This window comes from Rattus norvegicus, chromosome 1 (genome assembly GCF_021556685.1).
Source record: "Rattus norvegicus strain SHRSP/BbbUtx chromosome 1, alternate assembly SHRSP_T2T, whole genome shotgun sequence".
In the NCBI taxonomy this organism is placed as follows: Eukaryota; Metazoa; Chordata; class Mammalia; order Rodentia; family Muridae; genus Rattus; species Rattus norvegicus.
This window is the reverse complement of record NC_141534.1, coordinates 238,794,735-238,810,378: the sequence shown is the minus strand read 5'-3', so window position 1 is coordinate 238,810,378 and position 15,644 is coordinate 238,794,735. Positions and strand designations below refer to the sequence as shown.

At 42.2% G+C, this 15,644-nt stretch overlaps 1 protein-coding gene across 2 annotated transcripts in view; it reads left to right on the top strand.

Annotated features, from left to right (window-relative positions):
• The window catches only part of Glis3 (GLIS family zinc finger 3), a 423,182-nt gene that overhangs the window by 354,040 nt on the left and 53,498 nt on the right, over window positions 1–15,644 (top strand). For both annotated transcript variants that reach the window (NM_001432483.1, NM_001432482.1), the window contains 1 exon segment: window positions 8,647–8,788. In NM_001432483.1, the coding sequence (NP_001419412.1) occupies window positions 8,647–8,788 (142 nt within the window).

Below are 15,644 nucleotides of genomic sequence, written 5' to 3'. Positions count from 1 at the left end.
CAACAGAGATGCTTCCTAAGCAACACTTGTCAAGGCACTGCTTTCTCCTCAGACCTTTTATTACTCTGTGCTTTGGTAGGAGGTGCCATCCACTCTGAGGGAAGGTCTTAGCTCTTCAGTTAATTCTTCTAGGAAATGTCCTCACAGGCCTGCCCAAAAGCATGTCTCTTAGTTGATTTCTCGCCTAATCAGGTTAAGAGTCACGCTTAACCATCACATGACCTAGCCTGGATTTCCCTCTTACACTGTATTACATTCAGCTTCACCTTCCAGATAGAAGCTGACCACTTTCCACACCTCCTACTGCAGCAAAAACTCATTTAGATGGTGTAACAGGTACCCCCTTAGCAGGAGCGTGTAAAAGCTACTCCCTTAGCAGTTCTGTGTGTTTTCCATACAGTTTTCACAGTATTCACAGTACATCTAGCCTTCCTGCTTGCCCTCTCCCATAGTCTTGCAGTCACACAAATCAAACGCTAATTTTTTATGTTTCTGAAGGCCCATGTCCACTTGAATCCTGGCCATTTCTCTGGGTATGTGCCACATCCTCCTCTTGTTTTTTTACTCACTCCTCTCAGAGCTGTTTTCAGGCCTGTCAACTTCTTCCCTCTTCATGAATATTCAGGTGTACATCTGGCTCTCTTACTTCATTCAGGACTCTGTTCATCATAACCCTGCCTTTCAGAAGGCTTCCTTGGCCTCCTCACTAGAAAATGCCATAGAAAAACACAAACACGTTATCCCTATTAACTTGGGGAGGTTCCCCGGAGCTGAAGGAAAGCTATGGAAGGAGGAAGAAGAGCAGGAGAGCAACAGAGGACACAGAAAGGAGACATTCTAAGGACACCCCTGGGTCAAAGTCATCTTATCTCAAGATCAGAATGTCAAGGTAATTGCGAACCTGTGCCAAGAACCAGGGGTTCTCATCCAGGAGGAGCAGACTTGGTGCCTTTGGAAGGACCACTGTGCATGTACTTAGGATGGTGAATGCCAGGCTTCACCACACTCATGTTATTAGACCACAGCCAAAGCAGGGAACGAGACCAGGACACCTGAGCAGAAGTGGTCCATTCCATTTATTACCTCTTTCTCCAGTCCAAAGGAACATCCTTTTCCCTATGGGGCAGATGTCAGAAATATACAGCTGTGAGAAAATGTGTCCAGGACATTGTTAGAATACCTTGCATCACAATCTGCTAATGACCTCCTGGATAAACTAGAAGAGAATCACAAGAGGTAGGGAGAGGTGTATGTCTACAGTTTGTAGAGAAGAAGACACTAAGACCTGGTTCAATTGAGTGTGCATTCTGGCAGGTGAGGAGTTAGGAAGGAAGGCTGGCAGGACGGTTGTTCACAGACAGAAGTGGATGCTACAGTCCTGTGACAGAGTGCCGACTCTTTAGATTATGAGTCCTCCTCATCCTCTACTTCCTCCTCCCCCTTCTTCTCCTCTTCCTCTTCTTTAGTAAAACCTGGTTACTTTTGCTCTTTCATTGACTGGACATGGCCTACTCAACTTGCAGAAGATAATCCCTCTCTTGAAGGTCATCCATCAGTGGACATGGACCACAGTCCATGCACAGTTCCTTCACAGGATCATCTAGACCCATGTCTGATGGAAAAACTAGGGCTATAGCCAAATCAAGTTGGCATGCAGCACTGGCTGTTGTGGACCCCTGCTTCAGAGGACCTGTGAGCTCCCAAAGAAAAGCTTTGGAGACTCTAGACTTTTAAAAATAAAAGGCAAAAACAAACAAGCAAAAAACAGACGTTGAGCTAAGTTCCTTGGGACAAGATGGCAGAAACCCTGCAAGACACTTTATTGTACTGTGATGGAAACGTCACTCCTTGGAGAGGTTTGCGAGGCCCTTTATGGCTAAGCAAGTCCCAGAACATCCTCAGACCTTCCCGTTTCTCCCAAGTACCCAGCCCATCCGCACTGGCATCCTTTCTCCGTTTCCTTCCAGAGTACTTACTACCTTCTCTACAATTTATTTTGAGTTTACTATTTATTTAACTTCCTAATCTAGAGTGCAAACCCTTAGGCGAGTGTCTTCGTTCTGATGGTTGTTGTGGCTCCAGAACCTAACCTGGCACTTGAATCCTGTGGAAGCCCAAGAAAGGACTGCATAGTGAAGGAGAAGGGTACGGAAAGGTGGGATTGTAGAGCCATGTTGTCTTGTGAGGGCAGCTGAAGCAGTGGTTCCAGGGGACCACTCACATGGTCTTTTGAAGGGGAGAATTAATGATCAGTAGCTTCAAATCTCTCCTCTATCCAAAGCAGCAGTAAAGACCCTGAAGTCGGGGTGGGGGCAGGGGTTGGTCAGCTCTTTGCTGTTTCCTAAGAACAACAAGAAGCTTTGTAGGAAATTTTAAATTTCTTTTTCATTCACGTAAAAGAATAGGAATCTAAATTGTTTTCAAGAATTGAACGTCACGCAGCCATTTATCTTTGTGAGTTTCACAGAGACAGATGAGTACATAGGGAACTTAAGAATCTTTTATGATAATTAGTACTTATGATGCTGGGATTAATGATTGCTTTCCCCTGTGGATAACACCAAACTTCTAGTGTCCAAAGGTCTCAAGAAGAATTCTCATGAATCTGTCAAGGTGTTTCATAAGATACAAGGCACGACGGTCTCCCCATGTTGACTGAATTATTTTTGCAGCATCTGTCTATCCAGTGACTGGAAAACATTCCCCATCTTTGTCTGTATCTTCTCCTCCCTTGACCTTTCCTGAAACCTGCTAATTAGAGGTCTGAAGCTTGTGCTTCAATGGAAAAAAAATGCTTTAACATCATAGCTAAACACAGAAGATATGGTGATTTTTTAACGTCTACATGAAAGGAATATTACATTTTTATCAGCCCATCTCCACAAAGCATTTCCTCTTTCTATAGCAAATAAACTTCTAGCTCTGCTCATTAGGATTCTTGAGCAATTTTAAAGGCTCATCCTTGGGCCGCAGCACCATTCCCACGTAGGAACTCGGGAATGCCCCGAGGGAATCTCTGACCTGTGCCCATCCAGAGACGTATATTCACCGATGATCCTGACGTAATTAAGCTGTGCCCTGTTTCTTTTCCATATAACCCTAGAAGCTTAGAGGTTGTTGATGCGAACACTAGGACATTATTTTTTATGAGTACTTGAAATTTTCCTTTCCACATAAAACTGCGTTAGGTTGGAGGACACCCCTTCAGGAGATTCGACTCTGTCTTCCTTCTCTTTCATTTCAACCTGGAAGATCCTTTCCTAGACTGGGAACTGGACTGGATATACAACTTCTTCTCACGACTCACTATTCACATGCACCTTTCCTTTGGAAATCCTGCCTGATGTTCTGAGGCCTGTTTAATTTAAGAAGCACTTTTTAGAACCATGCCTAATCCTAGAGAAAACTAACTTAACTCTCACCACGAAGTCGTGTGGAATCACGCTGCCAGAAAACACGAGTGCTGTTGAAGCTAAGGAAGATTGCCTGTGTTCCATGCCAGGATTCCCATGGCTATGAAATTCCTTGGAAAGATCTCACTGGTACTGATAACTGGAAAACCCTGGAGTGAGTAGTGGGTAATCGAAAGCAGAAAGCATTCATTTCTGCCCTTAGTAGAACATGTGCACCCCAGATCACATTTTAATGATGGAAGATAAATTAAAAGTGATGACCAGAACTCATTCTAAGCCTTGATTTTTTTCCAGTTTTTTTTCCCAGCATGTGTTAGGTTCATAAGAAAATAACAAACATATCTTCTAAAGGTCCTAAGAGGGTTAGGCATTAACATAGGCAGTCCTGATCAAAAAGTTCCATAGCCAACGCTAAGGATGTTGTGTTGATCTCATTGCTGTGTGAGCTAAATGCTCCTTCTTTATGACCTTGCCCCTCGGGTTGCCTTAATACTCGTGTATTAATACTCAATGGTCTGGGTAGAGATTTGCTCTCAACTGAGATCTAAGAAGTACCATTTTATGTGTGTGTGTATGCATGTCTTCTCTGTCTGACCTTACTTTTCATTGATATAAAAAAAAATTCTAGTAAAAGAGGTCCATGTAGCTCACCATTTTTGAGACCTTAATAGTCAGATGCCATGGTGGCCAACTGAGGGCCCCTTGGGCTGTCACATGGGAAGTGGTTTCAGAGTGGGGAGCATATGTTCAAAGGATAAACAAAACATAGACCGACTCAGGGTTCGGCTTTCTCTTACTTTCTTGAGAAATAAATTGGGGTCCCACAGGATCTACCTCAATCTATGAGAACAACACCATCCCAGGCCTAATGAACTCCCGCTAAGCTCTACCTCTGAATGCTCCCTCCAGCTTCCCTCCATTTCACACCAGGAACCTAGCTAGCTCTGAACTCAGACGAAAAGGAATCCACCGGTAGCAGTCTGTGCTCATGTGTGTTCAGAGTTCAGGTCAAAGTCTTTATTAGTGTTCTGGTGATATTGATCAGTTAGCACTACTAACGAGAAAGCCATAGTGTGGAGCAGTTGCCAACTTCTGTATTGCAAATATTTTCACCATGACCAGTTTCAAGCTATGTGTTTGACATCATCAGGCTGTGGGAAAGACGCACACACAGACACTCTTGAATTGGCACAATGACTCTAGTCCACCATTGCAATGTGGAGAATTAGAAGACAGGAGAAGATTGTCAGAAGTAGAATAAATAAATTCATAATGTTATGGCTATAAGTAAATCTGAGCTCAATAATTACATTTCTGATTCTGTTTGGGTTGGATGTTATTATTACCATTTTGCATACAAAATCTTGATTTATGAACAAAGTAGTAGTTCAGTGACTTAATGAGTGATTTTTGTTTTTTAGTTGTCCTGATTGTGGACATTAAAAAACATTTTCCAAGTACAACAATGCCAAGCAACCAGAGCTTCCAGGGACTAAGCCACTACCTAAAGACTATACATGGACTGACCTTGGACTCTGACCCCATAGGTAGCAATGAATATCCTAGTAAGAGCACCAGTGGAAGGGGAAGCCCTGGGTCCTGCTAAGACTGAACCCCCAGTGAACTAGTCTATGGGGGGAGGGCGGCAATGGTGGGAGGGTTGGGAGGGGAACACCCATAAGGAAGGGGAGGGGGGAGGGGGATGTTTGCCCGGAAACCGGGAAAGGGAATAACACTCGAAATGTATATAAGAAATACTCAAGTTAATAAAAAAAAAAAAAAAAAAAAAAAAAACATTTTCCAGTTTTGGGTATTGCTTTAAATCATACTATATATCATTAGGAGAATGTATACATATTTCTTTGGGTGAACATTGTCCTTCATATTTCTGGATATTTCCTTAGGACAGGTTGAAGAACCAAATTATTTTGATTATGGGTTTTAAAATATATTCACTAATGCCCTCTAGAAATTTTGTGCCAACATACTCATCTACTAGTGTGTGTGTGTGTGTGTGAGAGAGAGAGAGAGAGACAGAGAGAGACAGAGAGAGAGAGACAGAGAGACAGAGAGAGACAGAGACAGAGAATGTGTATGAATGTTTTGTCTGTATGTGTGTATGTGTACTGTGTATGTGCTTGGTGCTCACAGAGGTCAGAAGAGGGTGTCAGATCCCTTGGGATTGGAGTTACAGATACTTGGGAACCACCATGTGTGGTGCTGGGAACTAAAACCAAGTCCTCTGTTGGAGTAACAAGTGCTGTTAGCCAGAGAGCCATACATCTGCACCTGATAAATCACTATTAAGGTCTTTCTTGGCAAGTGTAGTGAATTTTTAAAAATACTATACATGTGTTAATGGAAAAATAAAATACATAACAAAAGCTGAATTGCTTTTATGAAGACATTTCCAAAATCTATTTTTGAAGTTATAATTGCATCATTTCTTCTTCTTTTTCATCCCTCCAAACCTTCCCATGTACTTCCTTGCTCTTTTTCTAATGTATGGTCTCTCGTTTTCATTAATTGCTATAGCATGTATAACATACATTTATATTTCTAAATGTACCATGCTTAGTATAATGTTACATGTATGTTTTCAGGGCCGATCATTCGTTATTGGATACCTAATTAGTGCGCCTTCCCTGGAGAAGACGGTTTCTCCCCCTCTCCACTGTCCTTAGTTGCCTGTAGTTCTGTGTGAGAGTTGAGACCTCAGGGGATTACCCCATCCACTGAGCGTGTTTATTGGTGATGTCATTGTTCAGCTCATCTTTAGGCAGGCATATTGGTGAGACTTGATGGCTATAACAACCAATTTTATTAGGAAACAGTCTCACAGCAAACTCTCTGATCCTCGCAATCTCTCAGCCCCCTCTTCTGCAATGTTTCCTGAGCCTTAGATGTGAAACTGTTTTAGCAGGGCAGCCAATGGGACTGGGCTCCACTATTCTCTGTTTTGATTGGTTGTGGTTTTCTCTGATTGTCTGTCTATTGCGCAGAGAAGTTTCTTTGATGAGACACGAGGGTACAAAGACATATGCTTACACTGTTGTAGGGATTATGCCGGGTTAGTAAACTGATGGTCATAGGTTCTTCTCCGACATCTGTGACTTCACTGGCACTTGAGTTTCCTGTATTACCCATGGTATCCCTCTTGAGAGGGCCTTAAGTCCAACTAGAGAGCTGTTGGTTAACACCACTGTACCGTTATAATGCCAAGCACTCATTTTATGTGTGTTGTCATTTTTAGACATGAGAAGTTCATACATGTATACTATACTTGTATCATGTCCACCACGAACTTCTCCCATGTCTTTCTTCTTCACAGCCCCCTGGAATTCACAACCTCCACTTCTGTAATTATTGTGGCATATACATCACCCCTTTGAGTTCTTCTTTTCAACCTATTTATAGAGGAAGAAGCCCCAGTGTGTAACAGTTTCCCTTTGTACACTCCTTTGTCCCATTCCCCTTAACATAGTCTTTCTCTGTTCCCCGGACTTGCTCAGTGCCCGCCTCACCACTCCACGGATCGTTTAGAACATGTCAAAGCAAGCAGGCTCCCCCAGCCGCCAACACCCAGTCTCTGGGGCACCTTGCTTCACTTCTTCTCAAATGTGTTACCAATTTTAAACTGAGGATGTGTTCCCTGCATTAGTCCCAAGTAGCCCCCACATATGTCCTCAAGACCGCTCTTCTCTAAGTCACTTTCTCTGGCATTTAGCGCCGTCTCCTTTTTATAATTGTTCTCGTTGTTCCTTGTCTTCCCAGAAAGAATCAAAGTTTATAAAGACAGTGAATGCTCCCACAGTCGAGAGAGGCATTTGTCAGAGAAATAAGAAGACTCCAACCCTATGTCTAAAGGCTTTGTGTTACCTTTATGAAATCAGTTTGTATATAGTTTTTGAATACTGAAGATAACCACTTGTGATATTTCTAAACAAACACAGTTTTTAGATTGTTAAACACTATGTTTTAACACAATTAGGTTAGTGTTTTTATGTCACCAAATGTTCCATTGAATTTTTCATCGAAGCTTTATTTACAAAATTTGTGTTTGTAAAGATACTGGGGATGTGGATGTCTCAGTTCTTAAACTGATTGCTATACCAGTGTGCAGGACTTGAATTCACCCCCTAGAACCCATGTAAAAAATCAGGTGTGATGGTACATGCTTGTCATCCCAGCCCAGGAATGTTGGTTCCAGGAGAATCCCTGCACGTCACTGGTTGTCAGTGCGGTCTGACTGGTGAACTGCAAGCCTCTGAGCCCTGTTAGAGAAGTAGGCAGTAACCTGAGGATTCCAGGACTTCTTTTCAGTCTACACACATGTATAAAAACATTCACATGCAAACAGACACACACACACACACACACACACAGGTGCATGTACACACAGATGCACACACACGTACACATTAACACACAAGTACACATTCACACGTAAACACACAAAATCACTCCACATATAGATACATGCACACAGGCACATAGATGCATACTCACACATACACACACACACACACTCACAGACATACAAGCATAAGCACTTGTACAAATGAGCACCCACACATTATAAAATGAATCAAGTAAATTTTTACCTATACTACATTATAACTCCATTTTGGTTTAATTTTTACATGTGAATCTTGTATAAAATTGATTTTGTTGTAGGTGACTAAATGAAAATGTAAAGTCCTCTTTTTTTCATGTCACTAAGTATCAGGGTTTGTTGCTGTTGTTGATGATGATGATGATATTAATGGTTTTGTTTATTCTTTCTGTATATTTCAATTTTAGCTGGGGTGTTTTTCTCTTGTGTAAAATTTAAAGGGTCAAATCCAGTAGAGATTTCTGGATATTTTTGAGCCAGCATCTCTGTCCTTAAAAGTACTTTGTAGTGTGGGCAGAGCCTGTTTGAGCTTGTTTTTGGCATCATTATAACTTTTGAGTGGATACTAAGCAAACATAAATGAGAATAGAACAGGAAGCCGGGCTCCCAGAAGTGCACCTATCAAGGTCTGTTTCCTAAAGCACCTGTCAGGTGTTCTAGGGCTGCAGAACTGACCCTTCTGTTGACTTTGTGTTCCACTCACTCCTGCCTGTCTCTCCATGGATGCTTGATGCATATTTGTGGCTCGAATTGCACAAATGCTTAGAGGATACAGCATTTACAGACAGGTGTTCTAAGGATCAGCTTTCTCTATTTCTCTCTCTTTTCTCCTTTCAGCTACGGTCCAGCACTGAGCTCCATCCAGATCTCCTCACAGACTGCCTCGCTGTGCAGCCTCTGCAGCCAGCCACTTCCCCCAGAGATGCTGCTGATCGCACCGTGGGACACTCCCCAGGGCCTGGGCCTGAACTCTATTCAGGTAAGAATGCAACAGTGAGTCCCGTTCACCTGAGAGTCATCGGCACTCGGTTGTGTCCGTGGCCTGTAGTTACTGACTTGTGCCAGATTGGCAAAGTAGCTCTTCTTTTCCTTCATAAAGAACAAGGTTGAATAACACATTAGTTCATCTAGTTCTGGACTTCTGCCGGAAGGTAGGAGCACCCACCCCTCCCAGGAAGTTTAAGCCCTACTTATTTAGACTCAGAAGAAATGGTTGGTCTTGAAGCAAGCAGCAGACTGCGTCCTAAATGGTACCGCGGATTCTAAATGGAACTGTATTCATTACTTCTCCATTTTGAATGGAATTCCCAAGTTGATATAAAAACTTGGACATTAGCAAACCAATCTACTTGTAAAAGTCTCCCAACCAATGGGAGAGGAAGGGAAGACACTTTCGATCTCTGCTCTTCTGCCTAGGTTTGAATTGTAGGTGACCCTATATTCATAAAATTGCAGGTTGCCGGGTTGGGGATTTAGCTCAGCGGTAGAGCACTTGCCTAACAAGTGCAGGGCCCTGGGTTCGGTCCCCAGCTCCGAAAAAGAGAAAAAAGAAAAAACAATTGCAGCTTGCAACAAAAAGGGAAAGATTATTTTAATGCAGTAACAAAACGCACTGTTTTTCTTTGATTGCCTTAGCTTGCAGTTTGAGTGCATTTTCTAGACCCTGCTGGTGGGGTACTTGAGCAAACATAATTAGTCTTATTACTTTACATGCAGAAAACTCTTGCTGCAAGCCATCAGAAATCGAGTAGCTTTTGCAACACACTGTAGACAATGAGACTCTCCATTTTCAGTGACTCACAAATCTTATTTCTTCCCATCTGTATCTCAATCCATAGCCAGGTTGGCAGCATGCTGGCTGTCTTCTTTTCCTTTTGAGAAGTACTAATAAGCCACAGAGAATGAAGAATTTCCTGGTGCAATACAGTGGAATAGGAGAAAGACATACCTGTGTAGGTTTGTAAAGCTTGACAGTTCTCAAGACGATCCAGTGCAGAAGAAAAGGGCGGTAGGCAGTCACTCAAGAGCATCAGTCATCAAGATGGTCATTAATCGTAGTGGGCTAGCATCAAGGTACCTTCAACAGTTGCTTAGGGACTTTTTCTTTGAAACAACATCGCCTCATCTTTTTCAGATCCAGAGAAATTGATTAAACCTTATGTGAAGGACTTAAAAGATGCAAAGATACCTCATCAAATATATGTGTCTGCTGCAGGACACCACCAATACATACTGAAAACCTTTGTATAAGACATAAGTGAAAAGATATGACTAGCTTTTGTTTACATAGGGGCTTTTGATTCACATATTGCTGGCACATGAACATTTATTCTAACCCATTAAACGAATCAGTAATATAGTTAAAACAAACCATCACCATCCCTGTCCTTTTTCAGCCAATGACGATTCCTTGCTAAAGATCTGGAACTCAGAAGTTAAGGTCAAAGGTAAATCAGAAGGGACTGAGAACCCACATATAATAGCAACACTTCGTGGCGATTGGTCAGTCTTGTCCCATATTTTGGCTGCTATGACACCTGCCACTATGGAAAACGTCTATGTTGTATGCATCTAGCATACAGTTCATTTTCAGCTCTCATGTTGGACTGGATGTATGTTTTTACATGCCTGGTACTATTTTTAAAGTTTTAGAATCTTCAACTTTTTCAGGTTTAGTTTTAGTTTGAAATGGCTTTGTCATCCGGGATACTTTTCTATCTTTGGTTCTCATGAAGATGGTGAGCTCTTGCTTTTGAGCCTCCAGCCGTAGTGAAGAGAGGTAACACCAGACCAGGAGGTGTGTGTTGCCGTGGCCATCAGTGCTGCGTTCTGCAGTTGGCAAATTTTCTGCCCCTGAGAACACTTGAAGTAGGTAGGCACCACCCTTCCGGCATTTCCCTGCGAGTTTACCTCCCCAGGTAGCTCATACGTGTCAAAGTTTATTCTCCGTACTTTCTGTAGGTGCTAGTGTACTTTCTTGGCTTCTGAATTATTTTTAAATAATTGATTATGTCTTTCGAGTTGCTGAATAGGCGACAAACCGAGAGGCAAAACCAGACAGGGAGAAAAACTATAAAAGCAACCTCCCATGCCTTCTTTGTTAAGCTCTAGACATGCACAGTGAAGAGTGCATGTGTATGCCAGCTGCACATGGGTTAAAGCTCTGCAGACGCATACCAACCCATGGCATGTGCCAAAGGCATGCGGGGCACTGTTCCTCAATTAGTTAGACGTGAAACCAGAATTGTTAGGTCTACTTGATGGACTCAACACTTGGCTTCGTGGTAGAAATACTTTGAGATGGCCAGGGTATGGTTCAATGGTGGAGAGCTTGTCTAGCATGTGTAAGACCTTGGGTTTTTATCACCAGCTCTTCACAAAGTACTTGGATGGTCTCTTCAGATTCTGTTAATAAAAATCAGGGAGCTGCAGCAAGTCAAGAAAGTACTTGCTTAATGGTTATGTATGCCTTTAGTTGCTAGAGAAGTGATTTAGCATAAAGTATGTTTATGGAAACCTGTTGAGTGTGTGCGGGTGTAGGAGAGGAAGCCCTTAACTTAACTACCGCTTTGAGCTCCGTCATCCCTCAGATGTCACAGGATTCATGTGTATGGGATTAAGATGTACAGGGAAAATGGCAGTTCTGATACACAGAAATCCAGTATATCCTGAAGTATCTACTTCCTTTATTGAAGCAGACTTCTCAGATTGACAAGACTGGCTGATCAGAATGGATTGCCTAAGAAAACTTATCTTTGTCAGAGAAAACAGTGTTTTGTTTAAAAGGATGAAATAGACTTGAGCGCATGCTGTGAGGATGATTTAAAATTGTGCCGTTTACTTTCTCACTCTTGGAAAATTCCTGGGCTCCCCAGGCCTATTGCTGAGCTGGCCCCGGGGGCAGGGGCAGTGGTGAGAAAGCCCTGAAGAGTGGATCATTTCTATTTTGTTTTTCAGAGACTATGGCCTAGGTCAATCTCGAAAATTTTTTTGAGAATCTGTTAGGAGGTTTCCTAGCTGGTCCAAGTGTGATGCCCTGTTCATCGCGTTAGGACCCATATAAAGCCCAGCTCCTATAAATGCACTAACGAAGGAGGAAAGTCTAAATGTCATGGGTTTACAGCAGCATGGACCAAGAGTCCTGTGCTGATTTAGCCGAGGGTTTGGGTTTGTACAAACAAAGAATGCCACAGGTAAATGATCTGACCCATGTGGCCACAAAAGTACTGGCTCCCTCTAAAGCCCAGCTGTAACTATCTGGCCTCAGTATGAGCTGATTTTGGTGAACCTATGACTTTAGTCATAGCCTTGGTGTTAGACATTAGAATCATCCACCAGAAACCCAAATCCTTGGGACTGGCTCAGAGCTACTGATCAGTGGGGCTAAAGTTACAAATGAATGCAGTCAGGGGACACAGAGGAGATGAGGCCTGCTTGTTATATGGAGAGATGGCCATGCAGGACATGCTCCTGACACTACAGGCCTTTGACGAGATGGTTGAGAGAGTCACATCCCACAGAAACTACTGTGAAATGGAAAGCTATTGTGGCAGAAACCGAAGAGATTCAAGAATGGTACTGACTCCGTTGGGTTATAAAGTAATCCTTATGTTTAGAGCTAATAAGCCCTATTGAATATTCATATTTTAGTGTTACTTTAAGCTTTTCAGGGGGACAAAAGCTCCCCCTTTGTTCTGATACCAATAATATATAAGCATAAAGAAGGAAACATAGGAAGTTAATTTATAAAGTTTTATATTGCTAGGAGAAGGAAGCTTTTCCTCTGCAATGATATCAGTTTCTGTAATAAATAGCACTGTGTTAACATGCTTTATGAATAGTGTTTCATTTTAGTATAATCTCGTGTTACATGTTTTAATATACTTTCTACATTCTTAGATTGAGTATATTGGCTGTCTTTGGATAGCTTCTTAGAAAGTTGTAAATGTTAGGCATAATTTTCTGTAAAAGAGCCTCCCATGGTCTCTTTTCAGAAAAAAAAATGGTTGTTAATTTACAAGGGTGTTCATTAGAGGGTTCTAAACTGACACACAAATTTCCCAGTAGGTTAAACTTTATAGGAAAGAGCTGGGAAAGATGAATGTAACCTCCATTAAAGTCTTCAGAAAGACACAGAGCATTGTAAAACACACAACTGTATCTTGCATTATCTTTGGAAGCACTGTTATGCTTGTAATTTACAAAGGGAAGAAACTTTGGAATGGGGTGGACAGAAGGGAATGGAGACAAAAGGAATATGAAGGAAATATCTGACAGTGCTTTCATGATGCCTCTCCTGATGGCTTCTCAGGTTGTCATCTGAATCCATAACACCTTATCAACCTGAGGGTCCTGACACCTCTGGAGATTGAAGGAACTTTTCATAGGGGTCACATACCACATACCACCCTGCATGTTGGATATTTGCATTATGATTCATAACAATACCAAAATTATACTTATGAAGTAGCCATGAGAATAACTTTATGGTTGGGAGGGGGTCACCACAGTATGAAGAACTGTATTAAAGGATCACAGCATTACGAAGGTTGAGAACCTCTGATATAGAACATCTGCTATCTGTGATTGTGACCATAGGAGCAAACCTCATGTCCTCGATGGGTTTTAATGCCCCTGATGTAGAGTTCCATCCTCCTTAAACCTGAGGTGGTCCACTAGTGTGTATAAGGACAGCAGAAGGCCTTGTGAAAATGCAGTTTTCTGAATACATCCCTGGAATTTCCAATTCCATAGTTCGGAACAAACCCAACGTTTTTCAGTCTCTGCTAGATTATTCTAACAAGTTCCAAGGCTATGTGGGGTTCTGTCCAGTTGCTCACTTTGAAATCCATTGTCTTGACTCACAATGTATGAGTTCTTTCAACAACCCAATTTGAATTTGTAGAGGGCAATTAGAGTATGAGTTTGTAGGGCACGTGGGTTGCTCACTGTGGAATCCTTTAAAAGGCTCATTTGATTCTTTGCTTTTTGGTTTGTTGCTGTTGTTGTTAAGAATGAGCTTTTACAATAGTGATAAAAACTGCATGGTATTGGTACAGAGACAGACAGATAGACCAATGGAATAGAATTGAAGACCCAGAAATGAACCCACACACCTATGGTCACTTGATTTTCGACAAAGGAGCCAAAACCATCCAATGGAAAAAAGATAGCATTTTCAGCAAATGGTGCTGGTTCAACTGGAGGGCAACATGTAGAAGAATGCAGATCGATCCATGCTTATCACCCTGTACAAAGCTTAAGTCCAAGTGGATCAAGGACCTCCACATCAAACCAGATACACTCAAACTAATAGAAGAAAAAGTGGGGAAGCATCGTGAACACATGGGCACTGGAGAAAATTTCCTGAATAAAACACCAATGGCTTATGCTCTAAGATCAAGAATCAACAAATGGGATCTCATTAAACTGCAAAGCTTCTGTAAGGCAAAGGACACTGGTTAGGACAAAACAGCAACCAACAGATTGGGAAAAGATCTTTACCAATCCTACAACAGATAGAGGGCTTATATCCAAAATATACAAAGAACTCAAGAAGTTAGACTGCAGGGAGACAAATAACCCTATTAAAAATGGGGTTCAGAGCTAAACAAAGAATTCACAGCTGAGGAATGCCGAATGGCTGAGAAACACCTAAAGAAATGTTCAACATCTTTAGTCATAAGGGAAATGAAAATCAAAACAACCCTGAGATTTCACCTCACACCAGTGAGAATGGCTAAGATCAAGAACTCAGGTGACAGCAGATGCTGTCGAGGATGTGGAGAAAGAGGAACACTCCTCCATTATTGGTGGTATTGCAGACTGGTACAACCATTCTGGAAATCAGTCTGGAGGTTCCTCAGAAAATTGGACATTGAACTGCCTGAGGACCCAGTATACCTCTCTTGGGCATATACCCAAAAGATGCCCCAACATATAACAAAGACACATGCTCCACTATGTTCATAGCAGCCTTATTTATAATAGCCAGAAGCTGGAAAGAACCCAGATGCCCTTCAACAGAGGAATGGATACAGAAAATGTGGTACATCTACACAGTGGACTATTACTCAGCTATCAAAAACAATGCCTTTATGAAATTCATGTAGGCAAATGGTTGGATCTGGAAAATATCATCCTGAGTGAGGTAACCCAATCACAGAAAAACACACATGGTATGCACTCATTGATAAGTGGCTATTAGCCCAAATGCTTGAAATACCCTAGATGCCTAGAGCAAATGAAACTCAAGACAGATGATCAAAATGTGAATGCTTCACTCCTTCTTTAAAAGGGGAACAAGAATACCCTTGGCAGGGAAGAGAGAGGCAAAGATTAAAACAGACACAGAAGGAACACCCATTCAGAGCCTGCCCCACATGTGGCCCATACATATACAGCCACCCAATTAGACAAGATGGATGAAGGAAAGAAGTGCAGACCGACAGGAGCCGGATGTAGATCTCTCCTGAGAGACACAGCCAGAATACAGCAAATACAGAGGCGAATACCAGCAGCAAACCACTGAACTGAGAACAGGACCCCGTTGAAGGAATCAGAGAAAGAACTGGAAGAGCTTGAAGGGGCTCAAGACCCCATATGTACAACAATGCCAAGCAACCAGAGCTTCCAGGGACTAAGCCACTACCTAAAGACTATACAGGGACTGACCCTGGACTCTGACCTCATAGGTAGCAATGAATATCCTAGTAAGAGCACCAGTAGAAGGGGAAGCCCTTGGTCCTGCTAAGACTGAACCCCCAGTGAACGTGATTGTTGGGGGGAGGGCGGTAATGGGGGGAGGATGGGGAGGGGAACACCCATTTATTAGG